Here is a 17,604-nt window from a genome sequence, read left to right as displayed (position 1 = left end):
TCCAGTTGAAAGATGAATTAATATGTACATGTTCTCCCACCCACCCTAGTTGTCAATATTGTCTGAAGCCTGTAGACTACTATTATCTTTGTGTTTTGTGGTGTAGCTGCTTAATGTAGTCAAACTGGACACGTGTCCCTTTCTTTGATTGATATGGAGAAATAATGTATTACATACCTGTAACAGAAAAATCAACCTCCACTGAGGGGATTTGAACCATGGACTCTCAGTCCAACTGAGCTAATAGGGAAATGCCCACTAGCTACTGCCAGTAGGAGCACTTTATACCAACACTACTTAATACATACCTAGAGTTATTATTTGGTATGAGTTTTAGAACTGTGACACACAGTCTTCGTAAAAAACATAACATTTTCTTTAACAGGAAGGGAGCTTTTATATCAATTTTTTTAAGCAGTAAGGACAACAGATACCATGGTCTTTGATATATACCAATTATGGGGCATTAGTTGGGACAGGGAAATCTAACGGGTCCACAGAGGTGATTTGATCCCACGTCTTCGGCACCTCAGCTGATTGCTCTACCAAATGAGCTAAATTCTGCACTCTGATAGAAATAAAGTCTAATTACTGATGGTGATAGAGAGTTTTACCGCCCACTCCCTACTCCAAATAATCATTTCCAAAATGGCCCTTGACACTTTATTTTCTGTTGCAAGTAATCCATAATGTATTGGAATTTCGTCACTGTCTAGTTTATGGTGATATTGTGAATCCTCTTACACATAGTTGCAGCATAAAGACTTGCGAGACAAATTACATTGACATCATATATTCCATGATATACAGTGATTTCTTACTAAATATGTGACTGTCGTATATGATTAAATTCGTTTAAAAAAAAAATGATTAACAGTTCTTATAATTACAAATACAACATTTTAAAGTTTGAAATATTCATAAATCAGTATCTATCGTCATTTTCGTGATCAGTTTTATGTAATGAGATCTCTTTTGATTTTATGACATCATTTTCAAAGGTTTATTGGTTTATTGATGGATAACAATCAGTTTTTTGGTGGCGGTATCCAATCAGGATATAGTAAATTATATAACGACAGAAACATTGTAATTACATTGTTTTATGTGATTATTTTAGCTGAGCTTGGCGACTTGAATCCAGAAGAACACACTGATGGGTACCTGTCTGACTTCATATTTATGCCTGGTCAGACGAAGGAGTTTGAGAAACTAGTGGCAGAGAAACACAAGCAGCACAGGTACATAGCTTTGTTTTAACTAGCACATCTGGCTCAGTGTACTAGCTAGAGTTTTGTATCGCAGCTAAACGAACAAAAGTGCTCATCTTGAGCAAAGCGGATAGAAGCTGTGGCTAGTGGGGTATGCCTAGGGATGCTGCTCACCCACCCCACTAAAAGAAAAAGAGAGAGAAGAAAGAATACTGATTTTAATTATTTTAATTTAAATGTGTCCATTTTGCCTAGTTAGAGAAAACTATATTAAATGTGACTCATGCCCACCACAATTATTTTAGACTAGGTATGACCCTGATAATTAATGTAAAAATTACCAAATGTTTGACATCCAATAGCCAGTGATTAATAAAGCAATGTACTCTAGTTGTGTTGTTAAACAAAACAAACTTGATCTAATCAAAGCAAACGAGTCGTGTCAGACAGGCAACATGATGAGTAATATCCTACACGTAGGATTTTGCTTGAATCGTAAAATGATGTAACATTAGATATAGTTTTATTCAACTTACTAATATACATTTGGCAGTTCTGCAGTGGATGCTATGACTCAGGTTGTATAGTATATTGGTTGACTTAATACTAGGTTACCGTATACGCAAATATGTTCATGAATAAAATATACCATGAAATTCACGAACACGTTGATAGCACTACGAATTTAATTACTTGCAAACTTATTTCTGATTTGGTATAATTATGTAGACAAAAGACATTAGGGTATATCACGCTTATCAGACATACATACAAAATGATGTCTTGCTGACAGCATGGTGAACATGTCCAAGTGTGTGCGTGAAATTGTCATTAAAAAGAGTTTGGCAAATGAAATATGGGTAATTTTTATTTTAATATCGGGGGACACGGTCGCGAAAATAATTCCTCACAAAAATGTAAAATGAAAGCCCAATCGCTAATTATTTTAGCCACGAAAATATTTGCCTACATGGTAGTATGAATAATAATGAAAATTATAATTGTTTTCTTCTAATTTTGGGATTGTCATCTCATAATGTTATACTGACGCCATATAACCGTAAATAAAATGTGTTTAGTGCATCATTAAATAAAAGATTTCCTTCCTTCTCATAATGTTATGCTTCCGACTCAAAATCCGAGATTCGTGTAAACAAGGAATCCTATTAAATTGACAGCCTGCATTATATGGAGTGGAAATGATCTAAGAATAAGGAAGTTGTACTATTTTATGTTTTACATTAAACATTGAAATACCTGTAATTTTTATAACTGTTCTTGCAGAGGGCAAACCCCAGCTGATGCGGAGTACAACTTCCTGGACAAAGCCAAACGGCTAGATATGTATGGCATTGACCTGCACAATGCGAGGGTAAGGGTAAGCATGCTAGTGGTGTGGCCATGAGTGACGACTGCTTCGTTTGACTTGCTGTATCCTTGCTTTCTCACATCTCACACTGGTAGGCTTGTCAGGCAGGGCCAGGGTTTAGCAGAGAAAAATAATATATATAGCCAGGAAACAGTGGTAGCTTAAAGGTTGTCCCTAGCAATTATATATATATATAGAAACACAGTAGAATCTCATTGGGTTGAACTTGGAAGGGTCAAATACACTGCATCGCTCGAACCAAAAACAAAGTCCCGAGTTACACTTACACAATGTTGACCGAATGGTTAGGTCAAACTACCTGATGGGTCAGACACTTTCTCGAGCACCGATGGGGTTCAAGCCAACGGGATTCAACTATATATATTTTAAAAAAAGCACTGACATGTGCTTGATTTTTTTTATCCATTAACCACTGATCAGAAAAAAATAGCTCACAAATTTAACTTTATTAGTTTGTATGTTGATATTATTCTTTGTATTTAACATAATGTGATACCAGTTATCTCCCTTTGTTTATTTAAGATTTTTCTAACATTCTCTGCCATGAAAACTGTTGCCCTGCTTAACAGATTTAGGTGGTGGTTTTTGTAACTTTTTGTTTTTAACTTGATTTGCATATTAAGATTTTAACAACACTTGATAAATTAATGTTGAACTTGATGATAATTTCCAGTTAGAAACAGATCTAACTAGCAATATGAACTAGTCCATACTTTTTTAAAATGTATAGATGGAAAGAACATTTAATTATATACTCGTGTAAGAATAGACAAGTATATAATTAAATGTTCTTTCCATCTATACATTTTATGACAAGCCGGAAAAAATGCTTAATTTTGACCCCAAAAATAAATATAGTATGCATTTTTGGCATATAGAAAATAAATAAAATAATATATATTGGAGAAGAAAAAAAAGAAGCTCATATGCATTGAGTAAAAAAAAAAGTCTTCTGCTACAAAATACTAGAAATGATGACTAACAAAATGTGTGAAAATTTCATATGAATAAATATACAAGGCATTGTTTTGCCACTCGATGAATATAACATGATGCTGTCAGTTTTCTGTATGTTTGAAACATCAGCTGAACTAAACAGATAGGCAGTTTCCACTATTGACATAATCGATCTGCTTGTCGGCATACTCTGTACTAAAACTAATGAGGCTTTTGCTGGTTTGTCACATGATTTTGCCTGTAGATATCTGAAGTGTGTGAGGGAGGAGGGCACATGCTAGATTTTAAAATTTATACAGAGTTAAAGAAATTACATTTTTGTATTCAAGTGGGGTACCATAACAAAGTTTGCTTGACACATAAAATATGACTTTACTGAACATGTTGGTGCTTGTCATTTTCTGTGTCAGTGTTATCCACTCAGTATGTTTTGTATGATGTTCATTGCTTATTTTTATTTTCATAATTGTTTTAAATGTCATAATATGCATGTCTTAAAAAGAGCCAGTTGTGTTTATATTTGATACTTTCTTTAAAAAATCATGTTTGTCCAGCATGTTTGAACTGATATTTTGAACTGCTGTTATGCATATAATTGTATCAGGCCATAGGATTTCAAATTTCATGGGAAACACTTTTACAGTTCCGTGCCTTGTGATCATCATGTACCCATCAGAAACTGGTTTTTTAAAAATAATTATATATATTATTTTCATTGAAACAAAATTTTGTTTCCGTGATTTTACTGACACAGTACTGGAAACGACTGTTTCCGTGAAATCTGAAGCCTGTTGTGTCTCACCTTGTGGCAGTAACTGTCTATTAGTTGTTAACATTTCTTTTCTCTGTTGTCATGTACTGGAGCATTTGTTTGCATTTTGTATTGTTCATCTCACCTTGATTCTTTTAAAATCATTTCGTTTTGTTTATACATGCAAAAAATTAACACAAACTTTCAACAGTAATTACATGTACATCTTCACAAACTAATACTAATCAGCACTAGTCTGTTGCACATAAATTAAATACAGAATCTGGGAGCAGAGTATTTCTGTTTTCCATGCTGACTTTGAATTAAGTCTTTATCAAACTTAATACAAGTTGTTGTTTTGAAGTAGGATGCTGCATATTGAAAGTAGATGACTCTGTTAAACACCTTCCTAAACAATGTAGTTAATCTGTAATGTAATAGCCGATGATTTTATAAATAAATGTGCTCTAGTGGTACTGTTTTAACAAATTTTAACTTAACGTTAATCTGTAATGTAAGCAGAACATTCTCCTGTAAAACATAATCAGTGTGGAAGTTATTATAGCCGAACTGATTGTCAGCTTATTTTCGACAAGCCTGGTTTGAAGAAGATGGCTATCAGTTAAAATATTGCCTATATATTACAGTTTGCCAGTGCGGTGCAGTGCTTACTGTTTCAAATATATGCTGGCTTGTTATCTCTATAAGCTGAAGACATTCATTTGTGAGGGAAATTGTTATTTTATAATTTGTTGTCATCGGTTAAATGTGAAAATCATGTTCAAAGTTGATCATCTAAATTTTCCGATGATTATTTTAATAAATAATGAAAAAATAATAATTTCACAAAAATAGCTTTTATACATGGATGTCAGTAATGGCTTAGTTAAAAATATTATTAACTAAAAATCAAGTTTATTTGTTTCAAAATAAAAAAAGAAGAAATTAAAAATAGAAATAGAAAATAATAATAAAAAAATTATTAAAGCAATTATAACAATAATGACAGTAATGATAAAAATGAAAGTATTATATAAAAAAGCACATTAAAATATTATCCATTTTGAAAAATATAAATGATTAAAGGTGAGATTTGTGTTTGTTTGATTGCCTACCAAATGCTCTTCATTTCAACAGATGTTTACTACATCACAAACCGAGGATTTATCTGTGTTGCAGGACCAGAGCAACATCGATATTCAACTGGGTGTTACGTCAGCAGGGCTCGTTGTCTTTCAGAACAACCTCAAAATTAACACCTTTTCATGGTGAGTACACCGCACACACACTTTATTGCACACACACAAAATGCAGGATCTTTTTTTTTTTTTTTTTTTATCCCACTGACCCCTTTCCTTTATTTCCATTGAATTCCATCTCATTTCTTCTCGATCTGGCAACTCCTATCTTTCAATGTGTTTCGCTGTCCACCTTCACATCCCAGTCCTTGTTTCTCCAACTGTCACAAGTGCTTGTCTTTTGTAGCTATCCATGCCACACACCTGCAGGATCTGTTTAACTTTAGTAAGATTTGTGAAATTATTATTTTTTATAATGGATATAATTATTGTAAAAAGATATTTAAATCAAATATATTTACATAAAAATTAATAATATTAGTTTTCAGGTGAGGTTTTTCTTCTGATCCATTGTGCATAATTATACATAATGTGACTTTGTACCTTTGTATAATAAAAAAAGATCTTAATGCACATGTTTGGTGGTAAATAGCAATTTGTATTGTAACTACAAATAACAGTATGCATGGTAACAACTATATTTTGCATCCAATATACATCCAATCTCTTTATACCAAAACAAATAGCTTTTTTATTAGTAACATTTCATATTTTTTCAACATACGTCTATGGTTAACTATATTCATTTGAAATGTTTTTTCTTGATTTAGAACACACTACTGTTATATAAAATAGTTAAATTAGTTAAATTTGTAAGCTTGTTCACTTTTCCCTACTTTCGCCCTAGTTGTTGCTTGTATTAAAAATTGACTTTCTATATTGACTTTGTATAATGAGACATTTGAGAGGACCTGTAATGTAGAATTAATTACACGTGGCCTAATCTTTTTTTTATTTCTTTTTTTTATTTCAGGGCAAAAATAGTCAAGATTTCCTTCAAAAGAAAACAGTTTTTCATACAACTGAGAAGAGAAATGGTAAAGGACTTGGCTGCATTGTTTGTAGAAATTATTATTAAATTTACATGTATTGTTTTATTATTATGCTGCATGGGTTATTATTAACAGTCATCTCATCGATGGCCTAAGACATATTTATATAGTCACTGTGGTAACACTGGGTGGAAAAGTAATGTAGTCATATTTTATTATCATGTCCCCACACAACATGAGTTATGTCTCTTTGAGAGTTATGTAGCTACTGTAAATCATGAAATTAATGCGAGCAAGAAATTAATGTGAGCAAGTAATTAATGCGAAAAATGCGGCGAACACATCGGCGCAATAATAACTTGACACATTTTGTTTAGTCTCATTCCCAATACAAAAAATGTGCAGGATTTTACTATAATACTTCTAAATAAAATAAAACTTTTATAATATAAAGATGAAACAAAATACAAAAACAATTTTTGTTAAATGTCTTTTTGTGAATACTTCAAGAATCTTTCTTTCGTTTCGATGTTGCCATTCTATTCTCACTTTCCTGGAATATCATAGCGGTTATATAATACAGTGATGTTCCAAATGTTTTGTTTTTAAAAAGCTCATTTTGCGATGTGAGTATTTTTCAAATTTTCTTACCTTCTGGATTACTGTATACATTTAAACTGTTTTGAATATTTGTAAAATTATAATCAACAAATTTTATTACTAAATATATTCCTTTAAAAATGAAACAGTAGAAAATTATATAACCGCAACCATCTATTCCTTGCATATTTCTTCAAACCATTTGGCTCGACTATACATGGCATTTAAGTTAGACTGGTCGCAAGTTGTTACTGTTGCAATATATCGCATGTGTTAACGTCTATTACTGTGCTGCGCATCAAGTGTATAAAATCAGTCTAAAACATTTGTTAGAATAATATGTCTGCGTTCGCGTGAAATATTGTGCCCTGTAATAGCGACCCGTTTACCTTTTATTCCTACTGGTGGATTAATTAGAAGCAATCACCACACAAAAGTGCGAGGCATACCCTTAACAATAAGGTGTAGTTATACTAATTACACTACTTTAAGTAATTAGGGCTTCCTGGTCGACCCACCATGCGATTAGCTTCAGATTATGTAGTAGCTGTCAAAACAACTACTGACTTCTTTTAACATGAAAGATGAAGCCCAAACAATATAATAACAACACAACTGTGGTTTTTATGTGATGTGGACTTTTGCCCGACGCATTAATAAAAATACGCATTTTTGTACGGACGCAATAATATCATGACGTATTAATTACATGATTTACAGTATTTGTAATTTAAACCAGCCTCGGTGGCGCAGTGGTTAAGCCATCGGACTACAGGCCAGTAGGTACAGGGTTTGCAGCTCGGCACCGGCTCCAACCCAGAGCAAGTTCTTACAGGTTCAATGGATAGGTATAAGGCCACTACACCCTCTTCTCTCTTACTATCACTAACCAACTAACAACTAACCCACTGTCCTGGACAGACAGCCCAGATAGCTGAGGTATGTACCCAGGGCAGTATGCTTGAACCTTAATTGGATGTAAGCATGAAAATATAAGTTGAGTGTTTAAATGAATATAGTTGAGTGTTTAAATGAATATTGAATTTTTGTTGCTTCTTCTTCTTCGTCATATGCTCAGAAAGGTACCCCAGTGGCTCGAACAAAAGCTGCTGTATTCCGTAGGTTCTCCAAGGGGCCAAAGAGTTTTCATATAATAGATTTGATTAACACATCAGCATCATTTAGCATTCATTCATTCTGGTGGTGGTTGAGTTTCAGCTCTTAGGATCATAGCTTGCTGTTGTGTGTATTTGTAAACATTGATAATAATTTTTTTTTTAAATTTCCAGACTCCTCCTCAAGCCGATACTGTGGAGAATTTGATAGGGTTCAACATGATCAGCTACCGGTCATGTAAAAACTTGTGGAAGTCGTGTGTAGAACATCACACATTCTTTCGTCTTCACCATCCGAATCCTCCCTCCAAAAAGATCTTTTCAATAGGTTCCAAATTCAGGTATAGGTAAGTGTAAATTATTCTATTATTAGCCTATTTCACATCACAATTTGTCATTTAGTATATCACTAATCAGTGTTGTTCAAGAAATGCTATTTTAATTCCTAATTTCACAGAATGATTATATGGTTGGTTTATTATTATTTAAATTTATTATTATTATTTATTTATTTTGTTAACAAGCACCAGTTTTGCTTTACTTTCACAATACAAATTTAATACAGACTAACAATATATATAATCATATGTCTACATGTATTTTGAGACATGTATATAGATAGTTTCTTAGGAATTTTCTAGACTTGAATCTGGACTCAAAAATATTATAACTACTATAAGCTTTGGCCATGGCAATTTGCCTATCTTTGTTACATGTGGACTTTCAATATAGAATTGTCTGCAGTATTATGTGTATTGATGGCACTCATCTTTTGCCTGAAGTAAAACTATGTTCAGTTAGCTGATAATAATTTACTAAAATACATGTAACTTGGCTGGTGAGGTAGGTTAAAGAAAGATCTTCTATCACTAAAGTTTCCTTGTCAACATTTACTGGTTCACTTTCGCTAAAACAAACTAATATAACATTATATAGTAGTTATTAATAATGCAATGGTGCGGGTTCACTAGTAGTTTACTCACGTGGTGAGAGCTTCATATATATTTCTACTAGTGAAAATTTGGATCTACATGTAAATTGTGATTATATAGATCACCTTCTTAACTTTATTGGTCTTACAAAAGTGGATGTAATACTCTGACTGTATTGTATTTCAGTTTTGAATATGTTACTTATGAGATCCGTGATTTATGAGATCCGTAAGAAACCAAAAATCTGCAAAGTGCCTAAAAGTAGAAAAAGTGCAGCCAGTCTGTGAATATTGCTGCTTCTTTGGCTTCAGCTTTTTCAAGTTTTTGTTTGACGAGGTTCAGTTTGTTAACACTAACAGAGGAGAAACAAGAATCATCCATTTTGAATATTTCCAATTTCACCTTCATATCATGGTTTTTACTGAACATTCTGTAATATAAAGTGTACTTCTTCTAATCACTGAACAAATAAAGTGAAATAATTGTTGTTTTATATCTTCTTTTTTATTATTATATTTTTATTTTGGACATGATGGTAAAACAGTGTGATGTTGTGATTTCTGATGTAGACCAGAAGTATTTATGTTAGAATTTATCTTTAGTCTGCTTTCAGGATCATATATCTATATATAAAAAAAGCCAACCATCTTGTGCAGTAAAGTGAAATCAAACATTATAGTTGTACAAGCATCCTTTTATTATTTTTCAGACTGTCTTTTAAGTTATTGCATCATGTGTAGAAGCTAATGTTTTGGATATAATGCCAGTTTAAAAAAACAACAAAAAAACCTGTCTGCATAATTCTTGTGATTTTGTCCCTTGATACCATATTAAAAAATCATTGATTTAAAAAAAGTTCTTTTTTTCTAAAAATATATTTATTGTCATCATAACATTCCTTTGCTGTATTATTAATGTTACGGTTTTGTTTAGAAAGGCATTCAATTTTTTATTATTCTTCTCTTTTTTTTTGTAACATGAGAGAATTTGGACTGTTTGTAATAATTTAATCAATTCAAAAACAAATTATATTTCAGTAAACTGAAATTTGTTTGAAATGATTTTAATACATTTAATTTTTTTTTTTTTTTTAGTAATCTGATGCCAAAGTAAAATGTAACATTTTGTCACTATAAAATTTATGTTAAGGAATTATTCTCAAGAAAAAATTATTGTTGTTTGCCCACAGTCATACTCAATAACAATGTATAAATATAACTGTTCTTATTCATTTTTTAAAGTGGTAGAAAAATTGTATAGGCAGTATACTAAATGTTTGAATAATATAAGAATCGGCTTTTGAAATTTGCAATGGCAGTTGACAGTGCCGCTGCACATTTGATATGCAACAGCATTTTAAAGAAAACATTATTTACTATGTTATTGTTTGTACTAAATTGCCATCACAGTATGATATGAATTTCAAGGGCTGAAACAGTATACCATGTTTTCAATTCTGTAAATAATACTGGTATACAACGTGTTGCTGCAATTAGGTTAACGTACATGTCTTGTTGGGGGAAAAGAGATGACATTGTCCGAGTAACTGAATTAGTAACTAGTTAAAGTTGATGTTTTAAGTTGTTAGAGAATCATATTCATGTAGAAGTTATGTATAAAATAAATGCCACTTAATTCCTTTATAATTGGGATTTGATGACTAGCATTCAGCTGCTTTTGGACACCCATGTATCATTATATTTTTCTTAAATTTACTTACTTTTGTAGGGATGACATTTAAAAATGTTGTATTCTTACACTAAGGTTTTATGTTGTCTTTTGCCTCAAAGTTTATATTTAGTTTTTTGCTTTAATTCCATAGAATGTCAATTATCCACTATGATAATTTGGTTTTGGAAAAAAAATTCAATACTCATTCAATTCAATCATCTAAAAAGACTGGCCTCCTATGACAGTGCTGTCATACGTGTTTTTATCTAAGTAATATTTTATTTATTTAACAATTTTGCTGCTGTGAAAATACTTTTGCTCTTCTGTTTATGCAATTCCCTCTGTTATTTCTTAATTTTTAAAATTATAAATTCTTTTTATTTTTGTTGTTGTAGGGATGCAGGTTTAATTGATCAATGTGACATATTTTTTAAATTGTAACCATTGAAACATATATTAAGCGTATGACAAGGAAGAAGAAGAAACATATATTAAAACACAATATTTTAGGGAATAAATAGGTGAAAAGAATTTGTTTTTAAAAATGTACTTTTGGGTAATTTGTTTTTTCAAAACCTTTTGTAATCTGTAATTCGTGAACAAATATGTAAAATATGTTAAATGACCTCACTCGCCTTCCAGTGGGAGGACAGAGTATCAAACAGTAGAAGAAACGAAACGGAGAGCCAAAATAGACAGGAGTTTTACAAGGTAGGCTTGTCTAGGTCAGATTTCTAGCTAGTCTTTCAGAAAGTAGCTTTTAGCACGCACCTAGAGCTTGATTTCTCCCTTCTCTCCCCTTGCTGTTTGTAAAAGAAAAAAAAGGCATGAAAGTAAGTGAATTTTAAGAAAAATACAATATACAGGTATCAAGGAAATGTTTATCACGATTTGTTGTTTGGTTAATGCTGCATTTTGTTTAAGTACACATGGAATGTTACATTTTTACTTATTTATTTTTTATTTTTACTATTATTCTTGTTATTATTATTTTATTTTATTTTATTTTATTTTATTTTATTTTATTTTTTTTAATATACAAGTAGGACCTAAAATGTATGCATGTTGGCTTTAGAATAAAGTTTAAATCTGGTAATTTATGTTTATTTTTCATGTTCATCAGTAGTAAATGCATTATCTAGTGATAAATTATTTCATAATGGTATAATCATTTTTAGAAAAAAGAAAGAAAAAAGGTTTATTAATTTCAATATAAATATCATTATGTCAAGAATTAATGAAAATATTTTATGGGAGTATTTGATAGAAATATTTATTAAAAACATTCCATCATTTTGTTAACTTTTAAGAATACCGGTATATTTTATGTCTAAGTTGCTTTGTTGTAAAAATTAAACAGACTTTTTTTGACAGGAAACTGGCCTTTTTATCGACTTGGACATATGTCTTCACATCTGCTTGCTTAGATTAGAACACCCTTTTTGTTTAATTATTGGTTATCCATAGATTCATCCTTGCTTTCAACTTTTATCCTTCCTGTGGTCACATTTCTGTTGCTTCTGCATGCTGCCTCTGTTTTTTGTCTTGTGTATGTATTAGCTGTATAGTCATTAAACTGCTAGATCACTGCACATCATTGACTACGAATATAAGACAGGCCCAGGGTGCTGTTTAATATATGTGTATTGTATGATATCAGGAATTAAACTAAGTAAAAAAAAAAAAATGTCAAAACAACATTATTTAGTTATATGACAAACATTTGATGAGGAAATAGGTGATAATTATGATGAATTATATTTAAAAGTATTGGGAAATAACACATTTTAACGGAGTTTTGTTTAGGAATCTGTAAAGTAGATAAATACTTTTGTTGAGCAGCCATCTTGGGGAGTATTAAAGCATAGACTTGCTACACTGGTGAAAATGGAAAGTAGTCTAATCAATATTGCATATCTCTCAAAACAGCATCTAGTTATTCACTTTTAAAGAATTATGTTTTGAGAACGTGCACAATAACTGAGAACTAGCACACTTAATCTGTAGGTCACCCTCTAAATATTTCCCAATAAAAAGTGTTTATTTTTCTGCTAGTAAATAAAATTGTTTTTGTGTAATTTGTTTTTGGCATGTTCTAGTTATTTGTAACCATTTACTCATTTTCCCAAAAGATCTAGAAAGTGAATATATTTATATTTTTGGTTTTTACTGCATCTTTTTCTCATTTACATTGTATATTTTATGTTGTGTTGTGTGTTTTGTTTTCAGTACCCCAAAGTTTAGTCGTTTTTTTATAATATTAAATTATTATTTTTTAAATAAGGGAACTTGATATTGACAAATTGAATTATGTTCGGTTTGTCGATGGCTTTTCTATTTGGAGTATTACATGTGTAGATGACCTTTCTAAACAGTTATTAGAACGTGTATGTATCATAACGGAGCTTAACCATCATCCAGCATATTTAATAATTTAAATGTAAATATCATCTCTTTGGTCACTTGTTGATGAATGACTGGCCTTATTAGATGACAGTCAATGCTTTAACACCTTTAACATCTTGTGTAATATTTAATATTTGGGATAATGTTAGTATGATTAAAACAAAAACTATATGCTAATATTAACATTTAGTTTTAAAGGTAATTATTTATTTATTTATTTATTTATTTTGCTTTCAGCTTGTTATATATGTTTCTAGTCATCTTTTTGTATGAGTAACATTTTTCATTTTCTTTTTGTTTGCATTTCAAATTCAGGAGATTTGTTAGTTTGACCTTGTCTTCCCAAATATATTTATTATTAGTATGTACATGATTAAGTGGGCGGGACGCAGCCTAGTGATAAAGTGCTCACTTCATGTGCAGTCGGTTTGTGATTGATTCTCGTCGGTGGCCCCATTGGGCTATCACTGAGCTACGTTCTTCCCCTTGTAATGGAACATTGAATTTGCAGTTGTTGAATCTATGACAACACAATATTACTAATTAGTAGTATATGGTGTGTTGCTTGATTGTGGATCACACACACATTTTGACTCATCATTTTGAGGAGAGCTAATGTTTATCTCTTAAAGAATGTTCAGCTTGGATAGTGGAACAAAAAACCTACTGTAGATATGCCATCTATATTGTCCTCAAACAAGAAACAATTATTTTTTAAAGTTCAGAACCCTTCTTGGCCTGTCTGGAAGGGCTGTATTGTATGTTACATATTGCCTGTTAGTTGATGTTATATTTAGCTACAAGACTACAGTTACTGTGGTACTTTTAAAGTTCAGAACCCTTCTTGGCCTGTCTGGAAGGGCTGTATTATATGTTACATATTGCCTGTTAGTTGATGTTATATTTAGCTACAAGACTACAGTTACTGTGGTACTTTTAAAGTTCAGAACCCTTCTTGGCCTGTCTGGAAGGGCTGTATTGTATGTTACATATTGCCTGTTAGTTGATGTTATATTTAGCTACAAGACTACAGTTACTGTGGTACTTTTAAAGTTCAGAACCCTTCTTGGCCTGTCTGGAAGGGCTGTATTATATGTTACATATTGCCTGTTAGTTGATTTTATATTTAGCTACAAGACTACAGTTACTGTGGTACTTTTAAAGTTCAGAACCCTTCTTGGCCTGTCTGGAAGGGCTGTATTGTATGTTACATATTGCCTGTTAGTTGATGTTATATTTAGCTACAAGATTACAGTTACTGTGGTACTTTTAAAGTTCAGAACCCTTCTTGGCCTGTCTGGAAGGGCTGTATTATATGTTACATATTGCCTGTTAGTTGATGTTATATTTAGCTACAAGACTACAGTTACTGTGGTACTTTTAAAGTTCAGAACCCTTCTTGGCCTGTCTGGAAGGGCTGTATTGTATGTTACATATTGCCTGTTAGTTGATGTTATATTTAGCTACAAGACTACAGTTACTGTGGCACTTTTAAAGTTCAGAACCCTTCTTGGCCTGTCTGGAAGGGCTGTATTGTATGTTACATATTGCCTGTTAGTTGATGTTATATTTAGCTACAAGACTACAGTTACTGTGGCACTTTTAAAATATTAATGAAAATATTGATGAAGAATATGTGGTCTCTTTTGGTTGAATATGAAATGTGTATTTAACAGTTTTGTGCATTGAAAAAAACAAACAGCTTTATTTCATAATGATATACTTGTATATAAAGTTAAAATAAGAAGAAAAGAAGTATAAGTAGATTTGGCATTTTCAGTTATCTATGCTTACCATACATGGTAACAAGCGTGCTGTAAACTTTTAATTAAGTATTATTTTAGTTTGCATTCAGGGTAACAAACCAAAATAATAACTGTACCAGTAGTTTATAATTAAATTTTCTTTACATTCATTACAATATAATTAAATTTCTGTTACATTCATTACAACGTAATGTTATCCGATTGGTCCAGACGTAGCAACGGGAGTTTGTTCATTTTTCGATGAACGTAAAAATTACATCGTCAGGGAACGTCATATGTGATAACGTCATTTTATATGGGCAAGTTGTCTTAATGAGCGTTATTGTTTATGGATAAAAAATAATTCAAAATAAAGTATGACGTTTTAGTGTTGTTATTATTAGCATGTATGATTCAAATTTAATTATAAGTATTGTCTGTTATTTCTTTTACGTTCATCTGGGTATGAACAAAAAAAATCATTCGCAAACTTGTGTGAGAACGGCTTCGCTGATTCATACAGTTTGCGGATGATTTTTTTTGTTCATACCCCGATGAACGTAAAAGAAATAAGAGACAATCGTTAAATAACGTCGCCTCATTTGTCCAATCATAGCAATGCAAGTTTGTTCATTTCTCGATTAACATAAAAATTATGCTGTCAGGAAAATTCATAACTGATGGCGTTTCTTTATAAATGGGTACTTTGTCTTATTGAGCGTTATTGTGTAAGAACCAAAAATAATTCAAAATAAAATGTAAACTTTAGTGTTATTATTAGTATGTTTTAAATTTAATTATGGATTGTCTGTTATATCTTTTACATTCACCGATTCACACAGTTTGAGGATGATTTTTTTATGTTCATACCCTGATGTACATAACAGAAATAACAGACAATCCTTATTCAGGGCTTCTAGATTATGGTAGCCCCACTCCCATGGCTAGTGATATTCAATGTTGGGCTAGTAAATAACTACTATTGCCATGCCCAATGGCTAATGAATTTGTTTGGGTCAAATGTTGCAGTTAAGACTATTTTGTAAATATGAATATCCTTCCCTCGCCCCAACCCCCCAATGTTAATGTTTTTAAGGTCTATATCCTTCTTTAGGTGACATATCCAGTTATTGCTATTATTTAATAGAATTGTATTAACTTAAAGTTAAAAAGTAAAGTTTGTTTTATTTAACGACGCCACTAGAGTACATTGATTTTTTATCTTATCATCGGCTATTGGACGACAAACATATGGTCATTCTGACACTGTTTTTTAGAGGAAACCCGCTGTCGCCACATAGGCTACTCTTTTATGACAGGCAGCAAGGGATCTTTTATTTGCGCTTCCCACAGGCAGGATAGTACAAACCATGGCCTTTGTTGAACCAGTTATGGATCACTGGTCGGTGCAAGTGGTTTATACCTACCCATTGAGCCTTGCGGAGCACTCACTCAGGGTTTGGAGTCGGTATCTGAATAAAAAATCCCATGCCTCGACTGGGATCCGAACCCAGTACAGGGCTAGAAATGAAAAAAAAAATCTACATGCACCAGGTGCATGCTGAAAAAAAAGTTACATGCACCATTAAAACTCTGCATGCACCAAAAATAAGGCAACTTCGTTTTTTGTTTTTATACGATGCTATTCGGAATTATTCGGCAATACCTATATTTATTTATTTATTAACAGTACTGGAACGTTATACAACTGCGTTTATTACTGATTCTTGATCAAATTTGAAAATTTCACCCAAAGTAAACGCCTTACAGAAATCTATAATAGGCCTATTACAAAAACGTACGAATATTTGTGTTTTGTATTAAGCAAGTTATCAACTTTTTTAACTCGATAAGATCTGTTGGTATAATATAAATTAGCCTACGGAATTTGACGAGAAGTTGCGATTGAAATAATCACTGGCTGACTTCGAGTCAACTACGCGAGTAACGCACCTGCACGTTCGCAATCATCTGATCAAGTGCCCATATCGGAGGTAGAAAATGTTCAAGGCAGTTACGGTGCTTTGTATTGATCACAGATCTGACGGAGTTCAATTTGTCAGTGACGACAACAACTGTGTTATGCGCGTGGATACCCCAAAGTCGGTCTCGACCACCTTCTCTAATACCGTTCACAGATATAACCGAGATATTGCCGGCAATTTTCGCAAATATATTTCACGGAAATGACCGAAAGGGCGCCATTGTTGTAAGTAGGATTATGGGATACAAAATGGATGCACCCATAAGATAAAAGTTATCGTTTTCATGTGGCGAACAAATTACGAAATGCATACGCAAAATTCAACAACGAGTATGAATCTGGTAGACAACAGGATACTAGTATACGCAATACACAGTACTTGAAAAATATTAGCATGCACCGCGTGCACCCAGTTTTAAAAGTTACATGCACACGCAAAAATCAGCATGCACCGGTGCATGTACTAACACTGCATTTCGAGCCCTGCAGTACCTACCAGCCTGTAAACCGATGGCCTAACCACGACGCCACCGAGGCCAGTAACTTAAAGTTACAGTAGGCCTAATGTAGGGCTAGTGGATTTTTAATTGTGGCTAGTAAAAAAATTTAATCACTGATCTCATGGCTAGTGGATTTTATAAAAATGCTAGAAGCCCTGTTATTTAAAAAAGTAAGATTTCATATTCTATGTCATGACATTTTCTGTATTTT

At 32.3% G+C, this 17,604-nt stretch overlaps 1 protein-coding gene across 4 annotated transcripts in view; it reads left to right on the top strand.

The window, feature by feature from the left end:
- LOC121381869 (tyrosine-protein phosphatase non-receptor type 4-like) overlaps positions 1–17,604 on the top strand; it is a 159,381-nt gene that overhangs the window by 58,571 nt on the left and 83,206 nt on the right. Inside the window, exons 7-12 of one of the 4 annotated variants that reach the window (XM_041511254.1) lie at positions 1,121–1,241; positions 2,496–2,583; positions 5,489–5,577; positions 6,422–6,485; positions 8,330–8,502; positions 11,401–11,469. In XM_041511254.1, coding sequence (XP_041367188.1) covers positions 1,121–1,241; positions 2,496–2,583; positions 5,489–5,577; positions 6,422–6,485; positions 8,330–8,502; positions 11,401–11,469 — 604 coding nt within the window. Of the gene's footprint in view, positions 1–1,120; positions 1,242–2,495; positions 2,590–5,446; positions 5,578–6,421; positions 6,486–8,329; positions 8,503–11,400; positions 11,470–17,604 lie in introns of all 4 variants that reach the window. The other 3 variants (XM_041511253.1, XM_041511252.1, XM_041511255.1) reach the window with 3 other exon arrangements.

Source organism: Gigantopelta aegis, chromosome 9 (assembly GCF_016097555.1).
Source record: "Gigantopelta aegis isolate Gae_Host chromosome 9, Gae_host_genome, whole genome shotgun sequence".
NCBI lineage: Eukaryota > Metazoa > Mollusca > Gastropoda > Neomphalida > Peltospiridae > Gigantopelta > Gigantopelta aegis.
The sequence above is the reverse complement of the archived record's forward strand: the minus strand, read 5'-3'. Positions and strand labels throughout refer to the sequence as shown.